Source organism: Cololabis saira, chromosome 17 (assembly GCF_033807715.1).
Source record: "Cololabis saira isolate AMF1-May2022 chromosome 17, fColSai1.1, whole genome shotgun sequence".
NCBI lineage: Eukaryota > Metazoa > Chordata > Actinopteri > Beloniformes > Belonidae > Cololabis > Cololabis saira.
The window spans coordinates 34,200,934-34,220,914 of record NC_084603.1 but is presented as its reverse complement, the minus strand read 5'-3'; the positions used below and the strand labels follow the sequence as shown (position 1 = coordinate 34,220,914).

At 39.9% G+C, this 19,981-nt stretch overlaps 1 protein-coding gene across 2 annotated transcripts in view; it reads right to left on the bottom strand.

Annotated features, from left to right (window-relative positions):
- The window catches only part of gfra1a (gdnf family receptor alpha 1a), a 145,710-nt gene that overhangs the window by 43,433 nt on the left and 82,296 nt on the right, over positions 1–19,981 (bottom strand). For both annotated transcript variants that reach the window (XM_061744735.1, XM_061744736.1), the window contains 2 exons: positions 6,301–6,479; positions 3,854–4,026 (listed from right to left, as the gene is read on the bottom strand). In XM_061744735.1, coding sequence (XP_061600719.1) covers positions 3,854–4,026; positions 6,301–6,479 — 352 coding nt within the window. The remainder of the gene's footprint in view (positions 1–3,853; positions 4,027–6,300; positions 6,480–19,981) is intronic.

Sequence of the window (19,981 nt, the reverse complement as noted above, 5' to 3'; positions counted from 1 at the left end):
CAGAGCGGCGTGCCGCGAGAGTTTCCTCCAGCAGACGCCGTACCACTCCTGACATATGCTGAGGGAGGCGGTGGACCCGCGTGGCTTTAATCCATCTCTGCTAACTGACAAACGGACAGGGAGGAAGCTGCACTGCAGAGACCTGTTGTTCAGCCTTGAGCACATGTCTGATGGATAGAACGCGCCGTGGAGAGGAAAGAAAAAAAAGAGACAAAGATGGACGGAAGTGTAGGGACTTGTATGAATTTACTGCTGTCACGCTGCCTGCTGTTAAGTAGAGGCGGAGGGGGATGAAGACCTGAGGCCACCGTCCAAATTGAGCTCTTTTATGATGTGTAATGCTTCCATTTAGTCCCAAAGACCCGCAAGAAGAGACTGTCGCTGTGCACGGGCAGTCCAGCAAGAGCAGGGTCTGATGTCCATCAGTGGATTACCGGTACTCCTACCCACAAACACACTCCTGCACGCTGTAGACGAGTTCTTCCTGCTGGTGCTGGTGACCAGTGTTGTGCATGAACGAGTTCAAATGAACCCGTTCATTGAACACGTTCATTTCTGTGAGAACGTTGAACTGAACGCAACATATTTACACATAAAGAACTTGAACGTGAACTTGTTCATTCTGCAGATCATGAACTGGAATTTGAACTGTTCAGATTATGTGAGTTTCAGCTTCACTGTTTAGGTCCAATTATTACAGAATAATCCTCCTCATTTCACCAGCGGGCAGCGCACACATTTAAAATACTCAACGAGACGACGACTTAACACTACATTACCCACAATGCAGTGCACACACTAGCATAGCAACGGACACCAGCTCCATGGCAACGGTGGCCCGAGCCCGGTGCATCTTTACATGACCAGTGAAGAGAGACGATGCAGACGCAGCGTCAGCGAGCCGTCAGATGATGATCCTTATCATTATCTGAGGGAATTTTACACATTCTCTCCCAAAGAGTCCGATGGTAAAAATCGAACCTTTCTGTGCAAATGATTTCCACCTGCGCTGAGAAAACAAGTCAGAGCGTCTGCCTCATCAACTTCACATTTGAAACGTCATGTGCAGTTAAAACATCCGTCCAGTGTGAGAAAATATCTGCAAGTCCTTGACAATCAAACAAAGTCACCAGGAAAGACCAAGAAGACCCAACAGCCCCAAACGACCCCAGTACCACTGCTGCACCTTCAGGGGGTTGATTTCCCAGCAACAGGTAGAAACACTGATAATGGACTACATTGTTGGAGATTTACAACCTCTGAGTAAAGTTGAAAAGCCACTAGGACAAAACATGATTGTATACAGTGAACAGTTTTAGGATAGGGGGGCGTTTCATTCGTACTCATCTAAAAATATTGAAATGAACTGAATTTGAACTAGTTCAAAGTGAAAATGGTGAACTATGAACATGAAAACTTGATTTTTAAACTATGTGTACTGAGCTTTGAACTAGTTCATGAGAAGTATAAACTTGCACAACACTGCCACAGAGACACTCCTGCACGCTGTAGACGATTTCTTCCTGCTGGTGCCGGTGACGGATACATGATGTAAATGTGTTTATCCCAAAGCGGGGACAAAGTCACGGTGCAGGCACTCACTTCAGATGAGTGGATAACGAGTGTGCATTAGATTTTAGGGCCCTTGCGTTAGAGAGAAGCCTGGAGCAGAGCGAATCCGCGGAAAACTAACTGAAGTGACGACGACGTTCATGAAGTGGGAACGCGCAGTTCTGAACGCTTTGTTTAATCTCATTTGAGAAGGTAATAATAGCAGAATGACTTCGCTGCACCATCTCCTCTCAGGGCAAACAGTAGCATTCCCACAATGCAGCATGCTGCACGCCAGATATCAGCCCAGGCTAACAGCAGAAAGTGAAGCAGGCACCAAAATTAGTCTATTGATTTGTGTCCACAGAGACGATTGTCAGGGTTTTTTTTTTGATTGTGTGCGTGCAGCTTTTTCTTGAGATGCTCAGGAACTGACTGCTGCTTCGCTTCTGACAGGCTACACAATCTGCACTTTTTTTGGTGTTACAATTGGTAGTGAAGTGGTAGGGATGAACTAGGATGGCTTTTTTTATTTTCTGGAGTGTAGACGTGTGTCAGCACTGACACCATTACAGACGAGCAGCCTGACATGTGACCTGGATGGCAGGTTGGAAGCGGAACATCCTCCTCGCCTGATATCAAACGGCTTCTGACACACGTTTCAAACGTCGGTCTCTAACCGATGTCACTCAGAGAAGGATCTGACTTCACAGCTGCTTCACAATGGTGAAGCCATTAAAGGGCTCTGGTTGGGTACCTGTTTCCCTTTTATCGCTGTCACCTTATTCCCATTATTTCATCACTAATGGACGTCTAATTACGATGGAGTATTAGGGCCAAACTAAGAAAAAAAAAAAAAATCGAAATAACGAGAATAAAGTCATAATATTATGAGGATAAAGTCGTAATATTACGAGAATAAAGTCGTAAGATTATGAGAATAAAGTCGTAATATTACGAGAATAAAGTCATAATATTATGAGAATAAAGTCGTAATATTACAAGAATAAAGTCATAATATTATGAGAATAAAGACGTAATATTACGAGAATAAAGTCATAATGTTGCGAGAATAAAGTCGTAATACTACGAGAATAAAGTTGTAAGATTATGAGAATAAAGTCGTAATATTACGAGAATAAAGTCGTAAAATTACGAGAATAAAGTCGTAATATTACAAGAATAAAGTCGTAAGATTATGAGAATAAAGTCGTAAAATTATGAGAATAAAGTCGTAATATTACGAGAATAAAGTCGTAATATTACGAGAATAAAGTCGTAATATGAGAATAAAGTTGTAATATTACGAGAATAAAGTCGTAAGATTATGAGAATAAAGTCGTAAAATTATGAGAATAAAGTCGTAAAATTATGAGAATAAAGTCGTAATATTACGAGAATAAAGTCATAATGTTGCGAGAATAAAGTCGTAATATTACGAGAATAAAGTTGTAATATTATGAGAATAAAGTCGTAATATTACGAGAATAAAGTCGTAAAATTATGAGAATAAAGTCGTAATATGAGAATAAAGTTGTAATATTACGAGAATAAAGTCACAATTTATGAGAACTCTAACAGGAAGAGCATCTCCTCCTTGTCTTAAAATGAGGAATATTGAGCATCTTGTGAAGTTATATTTTGGTATCGGTTTCACAAATAAGGAAATACTGAATATTTTGGCACATCAGCATCGAATTATTATCAGTATAAGCACTTTAAAACGATTGTGCAAACGACTGCATCTATTTCCAAGAAGGAACCACACAGACTTGGAAGAAATTGCGTCTTTTGTGGAAGAGGAAAATCTTTATGATCGTCCTCATCGTTTCCTGAGAAACAACAAAACCTCTTTGCATGGCAGCAGATGGAATCACCGCTAGCCTTGCAGTCACCACTACTATACTATACTATACTATACTATACTATACTATACTATACTATACTATACTATACTATACTATACTATACTATACTATACTATACTATACTATACTATACTATACCAGACAGCTCCTCTTCCACAAAAGTCGGATGTGCTCTTCCTGTAAGAGTTCTCAGGAATTGCGACTTTATTCTCATAATATTACGACTTTATTCTCACAACATTATGACTTTATTCTCACAACATTATGACTTTATTCTCGTAATTTTACGACTTTTTTCTCATATTATTACGACTTTATTCTCGTAATTTCCCATTTTTTTTGTCTTAGTCTGGCCCTAATACTCCGTCGTATCTAATAAAGGATGAATTAAAAAAAAGTGAATGAATGCATTTGAAAGATGTGTCCTTTCTCACCTGCAGATGTAGTTGGTCTTGCAGGTGTCCTGCAGCGCCAGACAGTTGGGTTTCTGTTTTTCTTCATACGAGCAGACGGGAACGATGGTCTGGCGCCGGCGTTCGGAGCAGGCGGTCTGGTCGCTGATGGGGCACGAGCAGAACAGCATGCCGTAGCTGTGCTTGGGAGGGACCTGGGGGGGGAAAAAACATCACAGCACATTATTAACTTCAGAAGTCAAGTCCTCGGAGAAACCTTCAATTTTATTCTTATTTTGTACATAGTTCTGCTTTCAAAGACATTGCTGCTGTTTCTAACTCTTTATCTTCTGTATTATTTATGAGGGCAAAGCTCTACTATGATGTTGATTTATTTTCAGGGTTAAAGATATCTTTATTATCCCCAAAGGGCAAATTGCTTTACAGCCAACAGAATATATATATATATATATATATATATATATATATATATATATATATATATATATATATATATATATATATATATATATATATATATATCAAATAAATAAATACAACAATAATGATCAAACACCAGTTATTATTGAGGTGTGTGATTAACTGATAGCAACAGAAATAAAAGACGTTTTGAAGCCCATTGTTTTTGAATTAAGGGCGACTGTAGTTACGTCCCGAAGGAAACATAGTTAAATTGCTCCATAAATGTTGGACCGGATCAGCAGGATCAGGTTTGGACTTCTGTTTCAAGAGTCCTTGTACGGTTTATAAAATGCTTTTGCTGCATATCTTATCAACGGCCTGCAGGTGATTTTTCACTTCAAAACAAAGCGACCCATGCCAACAGATGAAAGAAAATATAAGAACGTATTCAACAAAATAATAATTAAACAGTCGCATGAAAGTGCTGCTGATATTAAAACGGCAGAGCTTATGACAATAATGCTTTTTTTGGTACATTTCCATTAAGGGCTTTAAATGCCGTTTGTTGTGAGTCACAAAACGAAGATGTCTGTACTGCTGCACCACCTCAACAGCGTGATCGTTCAAGCGAAAACCTCCTTTGTTTTTTTCCACAATAATATTTAAAAGGGATAATTTGCACCAGTAACTCAGATGGAAAGGCATTCAGAACAACCACTGCTGAGGAGGGACACAGTCACAGAGGTATCTGTGTATTTAATAATGTGACGCCCCCCACTATGGCTACGGAAAAAACTAAAGAGGGGAGAGGACAGAGCCCTGAGGAGTTCCAGTAGAAGAAGAGAAACAGCCTCACCTGCTGTGAGCTCAAGGGACTTGGTCTGATCAAGATGTTAAAAAAACAAGTTTAAAAGGATCCCACAAGCAAACCGGAGATGGTCCAACCTGTCCCTTACAATGTCCAAGAGGACATTTTTCAGCAGCTTTTCAAGGTTTCCATAACTAATGAGGTGAATATTTTCTATGGCATATGATATGCTATTGTGAGGAAGGGACAGGACTAAATAAGTGTTCTGCTTCCTCCTGTTCCCTCTCAAACACATTATTTTGCCGTTGTTCTTTATTTCTGGATGAGACTGTTAAATTGTTTTGCTTTTTTTTGATATTTTGACACTTTTAATTTGATGGTGATTTGTTGTTGTTCGAGATAAAGCCAACTAAAAAAATAAAAAATTTAAATTTTAAAAAAGTAAAATGAGGTCTGATCTTACACGCGTCTTTGGTACTTTAAGTGAGTCCATCCAAAGACATACAGTAAGTGGGACCTTATGAAGAAGTAAGGAAAACTGGAACATGAAGCAGAAGTCTGCCTGCTGCACGTCCTTTTTGGATATAAAAGAAAAAACCTTTACGAAAGTGCACTTTTATATACTGAAAAGTTGCAAACATTTCAATAGGTAATTCTTCTTCTCTTAAAAAAAAAAAAAAGTCAACAGAAAGTCTGTCTTTCCTTTTAACACTGCTTCAACACAATACCAGCGTCAAGACATTCTAATGTTAAAGTTGAACAGCAATGTAGATGGTAATAGGGTTGCAAAAAATGACAGCCAGGCAACAAAACAAGAATATAATCACAGTTATATCGGCAGTACAAAGACAACTTGATGCTTAAGGCTGCTGAAGCAGAGAAAAAAGAATCATACATCACTCCAAGATTAACAATGTCATGCTTTCTTTGTTGCTTTCTATTTATTCTCAGTCAAAGCAGCACCAGTAAACTTATTCCAAGGGGACATCATGTGTGTCTGGCTGTAATTGCAAAGCCCGTCATCATTTCTTTTGCAGAATGGAACTGGCAGCAAAAACATCTTTTGTGTTTGATGACTGAATCAATGTCAATGTTTGGCGTTAGAAAAGTAACCGCCGAACAGAAGAGGCACACATGATTATTTGCTGTAACTTTTGCATCATTTGTAAGGAGATGGACTTTAACACTTGTTTTCTTTGTGGATCTGGCCCACGGTGGTGGACAAGACCTCCAGTGTGTGTGGTTTTTGCTGCCTTGCCTTGTCAAAGAACTGCCGCAGCGCTTTGTGGCACTTCCTCTTGTTGCAGACTTCTGCGGTGGAGACGCGGCTGGTGCAGGGGCTGATGTAGGCCGAGCGGAACTTCTTACACGTGTCGTTCAGGTTGCACGCCTTGGCGGCGTTCAGACAGTTGTTCTCTCGAGCCACCGCAGGCTCACCTGCAGAGAAGGAGAGATGAAGGTTGAGAAAGGAGTAAAAAAAAATGTACATGGACGGTCAAAATGAGCAGCTAATACAGCTGAAAAGCACAGTTGAGTGGATCCACAGTCAGTACGGTTACATGCACATCTAAACAATGTGTTCTAAAAGGAAAAGCATGTGTATCTTGAGTTGTTGGAGTAGATCTATGGAATGGGTTGGGTGATGGGTTGAAGCAATGGACAAATATAAATAAATTTAAAAAACGGTACAAAAAGGAAATTCTGGGAAGTTATTTGATTGAGGAGGAGTTATGTTAAGGCAATATTGTGTTTGTTAGCTGGTTAGGTGCAAAGGCACAACCAATGGGAAAATCTGTAGCCTAATAGTGTAAATTAGAAGCTTTTTATTATTAATATTTATGTTTAATTTATAATAGAGGTAACAAAGGGGCAGGGTTAAATACGTTTTACTTCTACCTGCTCCTTTTCGGACACAGTTTTTTTTTTTTTCCATTTGTATTACGTTTTTTTGTTGTTGCTTTTTTTCTGTATGTTTTGAATTTGTTTTAAAATTTAAAATTTTTCCCTTATGTGTTTGAAATAAACAATTCAATCAATCAATCAATCAATCAATCAATCAATAAATCGAGCTATCGGCAATAATCGAGCTAAGGATTAAATTGGAGTTTGCGAGAAATGTGAGTATACAATCGAATTATTGATTGAGGTGTGTTTCGACTCCGCAACACTAGGTGGCGCTACACGCCTTTTCGCATTGGAATTCTTCCAGTTAGTTCGAACAATTAGGATCAAACGCAGCAAATTGGAAGCAGACGTAGAAAGAGGACAACAATAGGCAAAGATATGGACGCCAACGATGCAGCAGCTCTGTACATTTGATACATACTAAACCTGATCGTGTTGCACATAAGATGCACGCAAAATCTCCTGGCCATTACATTATCAGAGGGCAGAACACGTCATCAAATGATGAGGGAGTGTCCCAACAGCACAAACGCTGTCTCTTCACTGCCAGAAGGGGGAGTCCCAGGTCAGTCACTAGCTCGGCTAACCGCGGTTTGCGTATACATGCTGGAATAGCTCACAACAGAAAGACAAAAAAAAGTCTATAAGCCAAGCTCCTGACGTCACAGGATGCTTATTTATCGATGAAATAAAAATACATTTAATCTGCCAGTTACATAAAAGCCACTTTCAGTCATATACTGTATACAAGGTTAGGATGGTTCAGGTTCAAACAAAGCAGAACGATGAAGAAATTTGATTTAAGTGACTTTGAAGGGCTGATATCAGAAACAGCTGATCTACTGGTATTTTCATGAACAACCGTGTCTAGGGATTAGAAAGGTCTGGGAAACAGAAAATATCCAGCGAGTGGAAGCTGTCTGGGCAAAAAGGCCTTGTTGAAGCCAGAGGTCAGAGCAGAATGGCGAAGCCGCTTTGAGACGATAAAACTATAACAGAAAGTCAAATAACGGCACTTTAAAACCAAGGTTTGCAGAAGAATGTCTCTCCAAAACAAATCAAGCCTCGGAGCAGACGGGTCACAGCAGCACAAGACCTCACCTGGTGCCATTCCTGTCTGAGACTCAGGCTACTATTCACACACATTCTCCAAAAATGAACAGTTTGCTGTAAACGAGATGAAAGCACAAATCCATCCTGCCTTGTGTCAACGATTAAGACTGGCAGGAGGGTTGAGAGCGTTTTCTTGGCATTCTTTGGACCACTTAATGCCAATTGAGCATTATTCAAACACCACAGACAACTTGAGTATCGTTGCTCGTCCTTACAGGACCACCGTGTACTCGTCTCTTACTTCCAGCAAGAGGATGCGCCAAATCACAAAGCCCCAATCATCCCAGACTTTTTTTTGTTAAACGCATCAAAGTGGAGCAGAAAAATCTGCAGGAACTGTGTGAAGCTATCAGGTCTTTAAGAACTGTACCTTTTTGAATTTATGCCACAAAGTGTTCAAAGGGTTCAACATGGTGCTATCAAGATATAACAAGGTAATATCTATAATAATGAGGTGAGTAAAACTAAAGATATATCTTGACTCCCTACTATAACTTACTATAACAAATAAGGTGAGTAAAGCTATAGATATAGTAAGGTATAGTTAGGAGTCAAGAGATACCTAGATAAAGATTCTTAAGAACGATCTCTCAGTCTGGTAAACACAAACCATCTGGACCTCTTTTTATGAAATATTCACTATTATTCATTCATAAACTTCATGTTTTTCACTCATGCTTGTTTGTGCATAAGTTTATCAATAGAAAACAAGATCTTCCTGTCACTTTCCAGCAGTTTTTAACTTTTTCATCTGATTTTAGTTCATATCCAACTAGACACAGTGGCATCTTCATTTACCCTTCTGTCAAACATCAGGTCATCAATTTTAATTACATTTAGATCCAAAACTGTGGAATGAGTTGAATGTGTCGCTGAAGTCAACATTATGTTTTACCTCCTTCAGAAAGTTATTAAAAAAACATCTTATTCTGTCTCAACCTTCAATGTCTTTATCTTTAATGTAATCCTGACCTTGTATCAATGTTCTCTTTTACGTTTATATTTATAATTCTTTTTAATTTGTTGTACATTATCTTTGTTACTTCTTCATAGTTGGGAGTGGGAGTGGAACTCTGTACAAGCCCTTCAGGCTTCATTCCCTCCATGCACTGTTTTTAAAGAAATTGTGCTAAATAAATAAATGAAAATGAAATGAAGTAATAAGGTGAGTAACGTTATAGATATAGTAAGGTATAGTCGAGAGTGAAGATATAACTAATAAGGTTACAGGAAGACGGAAATAGATGAACAGACACATGAACTGGTGTGAGTAGCACAACATAACACACCAGAAGACAAACCTAATGCAGCTGCCAAGACAGCATAAGTGTCCACAACATAAAAACGCAGAACCAAAACGACAGTAGCATAATAACGTTCCCTAAATCTGGTATAACCGACACAATTCTTCCGTGTGGATCAAATGCTGGAGTCTGTTTCTATTGTGTACAAACATAAAACACTCAAGGCTCTCTTCCTGCTGAGCCTAACCAAACACCAGCTCTCATCTGGACGGCTAAGACCAGAGGACCAGACATGTGTCAGTGCGTGGTCTCGGTGAGTCCTCAGAATCACCACCAGAGCGCGGCTCATGTGGCAGCTCGCACTAATTGCCAGAGTTCTCCTTAATCCGGCATTAATTAACATTTTCCTAGACGTTTCGCTCCCTCCTGTTTTTATTGTACGCTGTAACCAGAGCAACACGCACATTCTTTTTACTCTAATGAGCATACGTTACAATGGTAGAAGCCCAACATGACATCCTTACAACAGAAGCCAACATGCAGCAGGTGTTGTAGTCAGACTATGGTCTGCCTGATGAGGGGTTGGTTTGAACGCAGAACATACTGTCAAGTAGTGTGGTTTTGGCAGCCTGTTTCAATTTTTGTTTTAATTTAGTCTTTGGGTCAAGCTATCATTTTAGTTTTTATTAGTTTTAGTCACGTTCATTCTCCTTTTAGTCGTGTCAAGTTTCAGTCGACTAAAAGTCTGAACATTTTAGTCTTATTTTAGTCAGAATTGTCCAGGACCATTTTAGTCTCGTTTTAGTCAAATATTGTATTTAGCCAAACCCATTTTACAATTCAAACAAGGTTATCTTATTATTATATTATTGTTACATTATAGACTCAAGAATACATTCATTCCAGATACAGAAGACTCTAATTTGAGTTTACAACATATTTATTTTTCCGCATTTCTCCCCATCTTTTGGATGGATCTTCTTCTTCTCCAGCCCCAGAGCAGATCCCCGCGTTTCTCTATGTAACTTTGTTTTTAATGGACGTGAACCTAGAGCTCTGTGTTAACGGCATCAGCCTCTAACTCTGCAGCTGCATCTTCTGGATCTGATTCCCCGCTGCAGCGACTGGGATGGAGGACTAACGTGACCCAGCAGAACTAAACCAGAGGAAACTACTGAAAACATGGACATTAAGGATCTTTGTTAGAACATTTCGTCTCTTCTTGTTTTGGTCAATGAAAATGAAGACACATTTTAGCAGAGTTTTTATTTTGTAATCTACATTTTAGTTTCGTTATTATTCATCTACGATATTCGCATTATATATTTAATTATCGTTATCGTCACATTTTCATTGCGTTCGTCTCGTTTTCCTCAGGTGATAAAGGTTCATTGACGACGATATTTAGTCATAATTTTAATTGACGAAAGCAACTTTACTCTCAAGATGTCTGAACTTCCAAAGTTCCCAAAACTGGTGATTGAAGAATTGCAGGAACGCCATGCTAGGGTAGTTGAGAGCTTGGAGGATCCAAGGAAGACCCAAAGGAAGAGTGTTCAGTGTGTTCTGGCCTTGACTCATCCAGGTCATGGTAATCCTCAAAGGGCTGAATCCACTGGACTTCCTTTGTTTGGCCTTTTTGATTGGTGTTCCTGTGCCTCCGATGCTGCTAGTGGATTGGTGCAGTCGGGATGGGCCAACGTTACAATCCCTGGCCTCCGATGCAGGCGGACCCCCTTCCCTGACAGCAGCGGCATCTTTGCTCCCTCAAACACCGACGTGTGTAGACTTCGTTGCTGAATTGCCCTTGATGTGATGCGTAGGGGTGAACTGTCTATTTCTTTGGTGGTGTGTTTTTCTCTGGTTTATTTTAGTTTAGGGAGTTGGGTGAGTCACTGTCATTTATTGTGGCACTTTGTTTTGACAGGTAAGGTGGCACTGGGTTTGAAGACAGGACACTTTGTTTGTTATTTCGGCGTTAGTTCACCCTGAAGTTTATGTTGCTTCACTTCAACTTGATTGACATGTTGTGAATGACATACTGTAAGATATAAACCTGTAAATTAATCAATTCACTTCTTGAGTTGCGCACAACCTTTTTTCTGCGGGTTTGTGGAGGAGAGGTGGTGTCATTTATGTGGTGTCCCATGACAACTAGACGAAGGAGGCAATACAACCTCTTGGAGATGTTTCACCTTCCATCCAGAAGGGTTCTGCTGTGAAGGAAGCTGAGAAAGATCTGATGATGGAAAGCTCTGAGACAGTTCATCGCCAGAAAGTCCAGCTGCCTTGATTCGAGCACTCAAAGAACCAAAGGGCAGGAAAAGTACTCTTGATGAAAAGGCACTACGCGGAAAGGAAAAGTTTGGAATGAGAGCATTGATGTATTTATTGGTGACGGAGGGGATGATGTTTGCTTTACAAGACAGGAGACGATCCTGAAGACGAACAGTCCTTGAAAACCTTGAGCAGTCTCTGAGGGATGCACGTCTTCATTCACTCATTGGCATTTCATCCCATAACTTCCCCCCATCTCTTCCCATCTGTTACACCCCACTGTCACTTTTTCCAGCCTTTTTTCTCCTGTCATCCTTCGGTCATCTCTTGGTGACACTCTTCAGGGCCCAGCTTGACAACACCTCTTGAATATGACATCCACTGACAATCCAGGAAGCAGGAACACACGGGGGCACACGTCAAGCACTGGAAATTTGCAACAAAAACCACAAACAAAACACAAAACCGACACGGGGCCGACCAAAACACGAGCAGCAATCGACCCAAATCTCGAGATCTGATCACAGTCTGAGCTAAGCTACTGCTACCTAACCCCAAAAACTACAGAGCAAGCATGCAGGTGAACAAGCCAGTGTGTATGTCTATGTGTGTGTGTGTGTGTGCGTGTATGTATATGATCATGCGTGTGTGTATGTGTGTGTGTCTGTGTATGTAAAATTTTGCCGTCTTTACTGTGAAACTGTTACGCATGGCACCGTTAAGTAACATAGGTGTTGCACATTCAGAAGGAAGACTATGTTGGTAAAAAAAAAAACAACAGCAAAACAATTATAATATTAAATACAGCAACTGTAATCCCTGGAGCATTTTGTATTTCAAACAAATCCTTTAAATCGGCTTTTGACGCCTTTCGAGATGAGAAATAAACTATTCTATTTGACAATCAGTCATCATTGTATAATTTTTTAGCAAACAGGGAGCTTATCTAATATACTCTGGGCTTTGTGAGATTAACATCTAGAATATGAAGAAGAAGACGACTTCCTTTGTGCAAATGTTTGAGGCACTTCAGACGTTAGACTCTTATCTAGTCATTTGTTTTATTAATTAACATTCCGCAGCATGACAACAACCCCCTGACATACAGAGCTAGATATATATATATATATATATATATATATATATATATATATATATACACATACACATTTTCAGGGAGAGTAAGGAGTTCTGCAAATAACAGCATGGTCCCGAAGAGCCTGAATTTGAACCTCTGAGTCGTCTGAGTTGATCCAGACGGCAGAAGGAAATGAACCTGTTGTTGACGTCTCGGCTGGTAAAAGTTTCAAATGGAAAAGCCGTCGCATTTAGAGACAAAAGCCAGAACATCACATTTTCTCTTTTTCTCTGTCTTGTGGACACAATGTGAAAAAAAAAAAAATCAATTTAGACTTTGAAGATTAAACACTTCTCAGAAGGGCCCACCACTCCACCCCTAGTACAATTTTCAATCCATTAGGTTTTATCAAGATCAAAATTTCGGTAAACAATATCCTAATTGTGAATAAAATGTACCTGGTCCTTCCCTCACCCACACACCTCTCAGTTTCATGCCACTCTGCTCAGCAGGTTCTGCATAATGTTGCTGATAAAACAGACGTCCAGCGGTTGTTTGGTGAACGTAACAAACCTTTTCCCATACATGCACACATACAGTACTCTGTTGATACGCCTCCAGTGTCAGCAATACATCTGCTGAACTCCCGTTGCACTTCTGGCAGATGGCACTGTCCCTCAAAAGCACAAGAATACACACATGCATTAACACGCACACACATACGCAGCGTGCTCGGAGAGGGCCCGCACAGGGCCGGGGCCATCTGGAGGCCTGCTAGGGGAACAACCCCCGCCTCCTCACACTGGCTCATGTTTCCCATCCAGCCTCAAATTGATTATCATGTCGCCTGCTTCCTCCAATCCCGCTGCCACCCCGCCTAATTTCAATTGCCATGGGACACCAGGAGGTCAGATCCCGACCTCGCCCACCTCGCGGCCCTCGGCACCAACCCTCATCTTCTAATCTTTCCTCTCTCCGTCTGGCTCCCCTGCTGCTCTCTCACAGCTCCTCGAGAGGTTTCCCCGCTCAGTTTTGCTTGCTTTGCTCCCGTTTCATGGCTTTATCCACGCAGCTTTGGACCTTTTCCAATCATAACCTCCCAATCTCCTTCTCCATCATAATCATCCATGTCTAAACTTCATTTTTGTGGCTCCCGGTGCTCTTGTTTTTCTGGTGTGTCTCTCTCCCTCTGCCATCTGTGCCTTATTTTCTGTTTGGAGCAAAGTGCAGCCATTTAACGGCCCTCAGCGGTCTTTTCATTGCCTGTTTAAAATCTCCATAACGTGTAGCAACAAACCAACAAACAAACCATCTCAACGAGTTGTTAATGGCGTGACGATCACGACTGGCTGATTCTGAACACATTCTCACCTATTACCTTTGTTTTTGTGATGATTTTCATCTTAACTAGAAGCATGTCATCCAGGAGAACATAGCCAGAGGTGGGTAGAGTAGCCTAAAATTGTACTCAAGTAAAAGTACTGTTACTTCAGAATAATATGACTCAAGTAGAAGTAAAAAGTAGTCATCCAAATAATTACTTGACTAAAAGTAAAAAAGTACTTGGTCAAAAAACTACTCAAGTACTGAGTAACTGTTGAGTAACATCTGATTTATTTTTATTTTTTTTTAACACAACCATTCAAACAGACAAAAGTACAAAATAATCATCTTCAGGCAAATTAAATCAATAAAATAATAAAATAAATTAAAATAAAAATTAATAAATAGCGTAAATTAAAATAATCTTAAAGTAAATTAAAGTACTTTAATAAATAATAAAATAAATAAAATAATAACAGAACAAAAAAATAAATTAAGCACAAGTAGCACAAAATGTCAAGCCTTTGTACTTTTCTTTTTTAACCAGGCAGAACTAGAACAAACATGAACTCATAGAAACTCTGTGTGTGTTTGAGTCTGTGTAAATGTGACAAAACATGCAAAAACAAAAATTTTTCCCAAAAAATCACCCAGTGATGTCATGAGATTGACTCGTACGTGGATAAAAGGGATAAAAGAAAAGTAACAGCTCAACGTAGCCTAATGTAGCGTAGTAAGAGGAACAGTTTCTTCTTCACAAATCTACTCAAGGAAAAGTAAAAAGTATAGTGATTCAAAACTACTCCTAAAAGTACAACATTTCCCAAAACTTACTCAAGTAAATGTAACGGAGTAAATGTAACTCGTTACTACCCACCTCTGAACATCTAGCCTATTGTTGAAATACATAATAGAACTACAACTATCAAATGTAATGACATACTATGCCTGGACTGCATCATCCAGCGGGTCAAAGGAAAGGTCAGCTCCTGGAGACCGGAGGGACCTGACGGGTGTTTGTTTTCACTACCAGTGCAGCAGCTCTGCACCAGTGGAACCAGTCTGTGGCTCCACGCTGAGCCGCCGCGGTTCTGTCGATATCTGACAGCTCTTTGTTTTACTACGCACAGTAAATTCAACATATTACCTAATGGTGTGGCCGCAGGGGGATTACAGAACAAGCATGCATACGTCCAGGAGCAACTGCAGCCTGTATAAGTGGAACTGGACCAAACTCCCGGGACGTCACCCAGCGGTTTCCTGGAGAAGGACTTTTGATGCCTCTTTCTTCTGATTGCCATGGAAACAAGGAAGCCTGGAAGCTTAACTTAGCTCCTGCTAACCTCTGAGGCTAATTAATATTACAGTAATGAGCTAGAGACAGTCCTCTGGTCAGGCTTAGCTGGCGGCTTTTAAACAGGAGCAAAGATAGCTGCTACTGGCTGCTTTGCCTCCAAACCCTTCCAGGAAACCCAAAACTAGTAGCAGCGGTCTCACAGTACACTTAACCGTCCAATAAAAAACAAACTCCTAAAGGGGAGTTTTTCCTTGCTACTGTTTGGATTAAGGTTTTTCTCCCACTAGGGGAGTTTTTACCTGCCGTCGTTTATGTTATGTTTATGTAATAATTGCTCAGGGATCATGTTCTGGAAAGATCCTAGAGACAACTGTTGTAATAGACGCTGTCTATAAATTTGAATTGAATTTTTTTTTTTTTTAATTCAATAAGCCATATAATCTTTACAATAAAAATGACTGTGGTCTGACTGAGTCGCTCTAGAAGCCACCCCCCTTTCTGCTTCACTGGAAATTAAGAGGTACGTAGTAGCCAAGTGCTGCTAATATGATTGATTAAATGATTACTACTCGTCTCAGCATCTATATTGTAACAGCAGTTTGCTGGTCTGGAACATTCAGTTGTTTGTTAACACAATGCAGAAGAGGAAAGACATCAGGTATGATCCTCAAGTAGTAGCTGTTGCAATCCAGCTATCTGGGAGGAGTTTGGAGATCATTTCCATGACATTTTGAATCCAGTTTTCCACTGAAAGAAAAGCTATTATCAATAAGACAATCTTCAGTCCTCCCAGGAGTGGATGTCCCAGGAAGTTCACCACAAAGACAGATAAACTGTCAAACACCCAAGAGTTAAATCGCAGGCCCAGTTAGCATGCTAAATGTTTCTATATAAAAAAAAAACAAGAAAAACATGGCTCAGATTTTAAATTGCATCTCAACAGACCACAAGGCCTCAAGAACAACGTCATTTAGACCAACGTGGAGTCGTTTGACCAGAATACACAGAACTATATTTGGTGAAAAGAAATGTGTCAAATGTGAGTACTTCAATAAGGATGCAGATTTTATTCTATTCTGTGCTTAATAAATTATTCTGTGCTTAATAAATTATGAGGGTTTCTCTGTTTAAAATTTAAGAAAATAATCACCTATTTTTATTGCCAGTTTTTTATTCAAAATCTTCATCACAAGTAGGAGGATGTACTTGTGTCTCTTATTAAAGATGTGAAAGGTTTCTCTTAAAGCTTTTCGTATATTAGTATGTTTCCATCTCATATTCATTCACACTGCAAAAACTCAAAATCTTAACAAGAATATTTGTCTAATTTTTCTAGTTAAAATGTCTCATTTTTAGTCAAAAAAAAATGTCATTACACTTAAAACAAGAATCATCACTGGAAAAAACAACAAGTAGTTTCAAGTAGATTTTCACTTAAAATAAGTAAAAAATCTGCCAGTGGAACAAGATTTTTTTTGCTTTAATGAGAAGATAAATCTTGTCCCACTGGCAGATTTCATTTAAACTGAAAATTTACTTGAAACAGGTGAAAATTGTCAAATAACAAGTTATTTTTCTGGTAATTACTCTTGTTTTAAGTGAATTGCGATTTTTTGACTAAAAATTTGACATTTTAACTAGAAATAAGACAAATATTCCTGGTAAGATTGAGTTTTTGCAGTCCACTTATGTGCAATTATTTAAAATTGTGTGAGGAATAAATACCTTTTTTTTAATTTCTTCCCATTTTTCCCTTTTTATTCCTCTGTCATGGAATTGCAGAATTAAAGTAATTTTACTCACGAGCGTAAAATCCACAACTTTAGAAAATGTGTCTAAAAACAACGTGAAAATGAGATGTTCAGTTCATATCTCCTTTTTGACTAAAACTAAAAATTTGTCTCATGTGCTCAAATCCTGATTAATCACTAATCTAAATTATTTTCCTTGTACTTCATTCCCATTTTGAGAAATTACAGCTCCGTCTGATTCAGTAGAAGAATCTTGGATGATAAAGGCGCGAGGCCCGAGGTCTCTTCTCTGGAAACTTGCTCTTTGCGTCTCTGTTGATTATCAGTGGTGAGTTACACCGCCATCTGCTTTAATGGGCTCCCCGGCTGAAAGTGCAAGACCAGCAGAAAGGGAGGGAGCGTGCTGGCGGAGGAAGAGCCTGCAGGTTCACCCGCCCTCCTCTCCTCCACCTATGTGTCTTTCTGTGTCTAAACTACGTACATGACTCTTTCTCTCGCCGCTCCTCTCATTCTCTGCCCGCCCTGTCCACCAAACTTTTTGTGTCTTTCTTTGTAGTTAATAATCTGCCTCTTCCACCGAACACCGTCCCGGAGTAATAAAGCCTCATGACACTGGCTGCAGCAAATACCATAACTCACAATTCCAAGTAATTGATCCCTGTAGTGCTCAACTTTCCCCCTCCCTCTTCCTCCGTTCCAACTATACCTCTCCACTCCATGGCCTCTCTTCATCGCGAACAGCTTTTCCCCTGCAATTTCATCACATTTTTGCGCTTCTTTGGCAAACAGTCTAATAAAACAGATCTAACAAAGACAGTTATTTTTGCGTCTTGCCATTGCTGCTCTCAGTTTCCTGACAGCACATCCCAATGCAGCTCTTGATCCACCAATAAATCCCTGCACCTCGTTTCATCCATCCTGCCTCACTAACATTCAAAACCAGGCCAGAACACGGGGCACTTACATGAATACATAACACGCTTCCTGCACCTCATCAGCTTCTCCAATTTCATACATGAAACCTACTCTTTTTTTGGCCTGAAATTTCACATTTTCTGCAAATTTCGTGTCCTCAAACCTGGGATTACGGGTGCTGGAACTGATGTAGGGGTAAAAAATATCAGCCGTGGGCAAATGATCTGTGCTGGCTAAAAAGTTTTCCTCCTCTGAGCTTTATGTTGGCACTTGATTCCATCCCAAACTTATTCCCTCATGAACCCCCCCCGGGTCTTTCTAGTAATATCAACAAGCTATTAGAGGCCTGGATCTCATCGCTGAGAGGTTTCATTTAACAGCTCTGGAGGTGAATGTCCCCTGCATGGCCTGAAACCAGCTTGTCCTCCAAGTTCCCAGCTCAGAATCTGTCTCGGTTTTGGAATTGAACACCTGAAAGTGAAGTCAAAAAAAGCTGAGTTTTGCCTTTTCTTGCATGCCAGCCCACGCTGGCGAGCACTTCAGCAGACGCAGGAGCTGGAGTCGGGCTGAAGCCCCGGTCCAGTGCCATTACCAGGAAAAAAAAGGGCTCTGAGTTTGAGAAAGTGAGTTAGTGAACCTTTTAGATTTGGAATTAGTGGGTTTTATTGTAAAAAACTAAAGTCGACCACCGATGCCGAAACGGTCAAAAAAGGTTTACACCGCATTGTTAGCCTTAATTAAATCTAGTGACGCACTGCAAAAACTCAAAATCTTCACAAGAATATTTCTCTTATTTCTAGTTAAAATGTCGCAATTTTAGTCAAACAATCTCATTACACTTAAAACAAGACTCATCACTGGAAAATAACAACAATTTTCACCTGTTTCAAGTAGATTTTCACTTAAAATAAGTAGAAAAATCTGCCAGTGGAACAAGATTTTTTTGCTTGTAATGAGAAGATAAATCTTGTCCCACTGGCAGATTTTTCTACTTATTTCAAGTGAAAATTTACTTGAAACAGGTGAAAATTGTCAAATAACAAGTTATTTTTCAACCATACACAATCATACACCACTTTTGTTCAGAGTAACTTCTGCCTTTAGAAAGTAAAGCACTAATTAATTGAGACTTGAATAATGAAATCAAACAGTTTCTTTACAATTAAAGTCTATTACGAGTGAATCCGTCCCAATCCCTAAGGCATCAAGCACACAATAATCAATGACAATCAATAATATAAACCCATTTTACATTTCTCTTTAATATGCTTTCAATAGATTTATGATGGCTCATCAGTAATGGCTTTAAATTGATCTCATTAACTCTTCAAAGATCATATTTTGATCCCGTAACCTCATTTTATGGGTCTGAAAAGAGGAAAAAAAACACATTTAGACCACACATCACCCAGGTTTCAACTACCAATTCTCTCCAGTCTCTTATTATTGCCAACTGACACCTCTGCAAATGGCATAAATCCGGGTTTGAAACCCTGCTCGAAGCACTGTAGAGACGCGCTCTTACCAGTGGTGTTTGCACCAGCGTTTTCTAAATGCTGACTGGAGATATTCTAACCATGAACCCCACGAAGCCGGCATCGGCTCGCCGAGGAGACAAACTGTCTCTGCACCGCGGCCCTTGTTAAACTAAGGGGAGCTTCAAACTAAACAAAGTCAGGGTTGCAACAGGTGGAAGGATGTGACCCTGTGGCTTATTAAAAGAGCTTTGAATCGGGTCTGCTCGCGTTTTGCTCAAGTTTTTGGAGAAGGAGCACAAGAAAACCGAGTCAACCGGGCTTGCTTGTCCGTTTGCTTACTTGCTTGTGGAGCAGTCTCTTGGGGGGAGCTGAGAGTAAAAAGAACAAGACATGTGACGTGTGACTGCCATTAAAAAAGCTTGTTTGAAGAAATAGTGGAAACTGACAGCAAAGACTGCTCCGTAGTTCACACAGAAGCACGACAGGATCCGTGTACATGGCGTATGGGGCAAATGCACTGCAGCGCATTCAGCAGAGCAGAACTGAGAGAGAATAAAA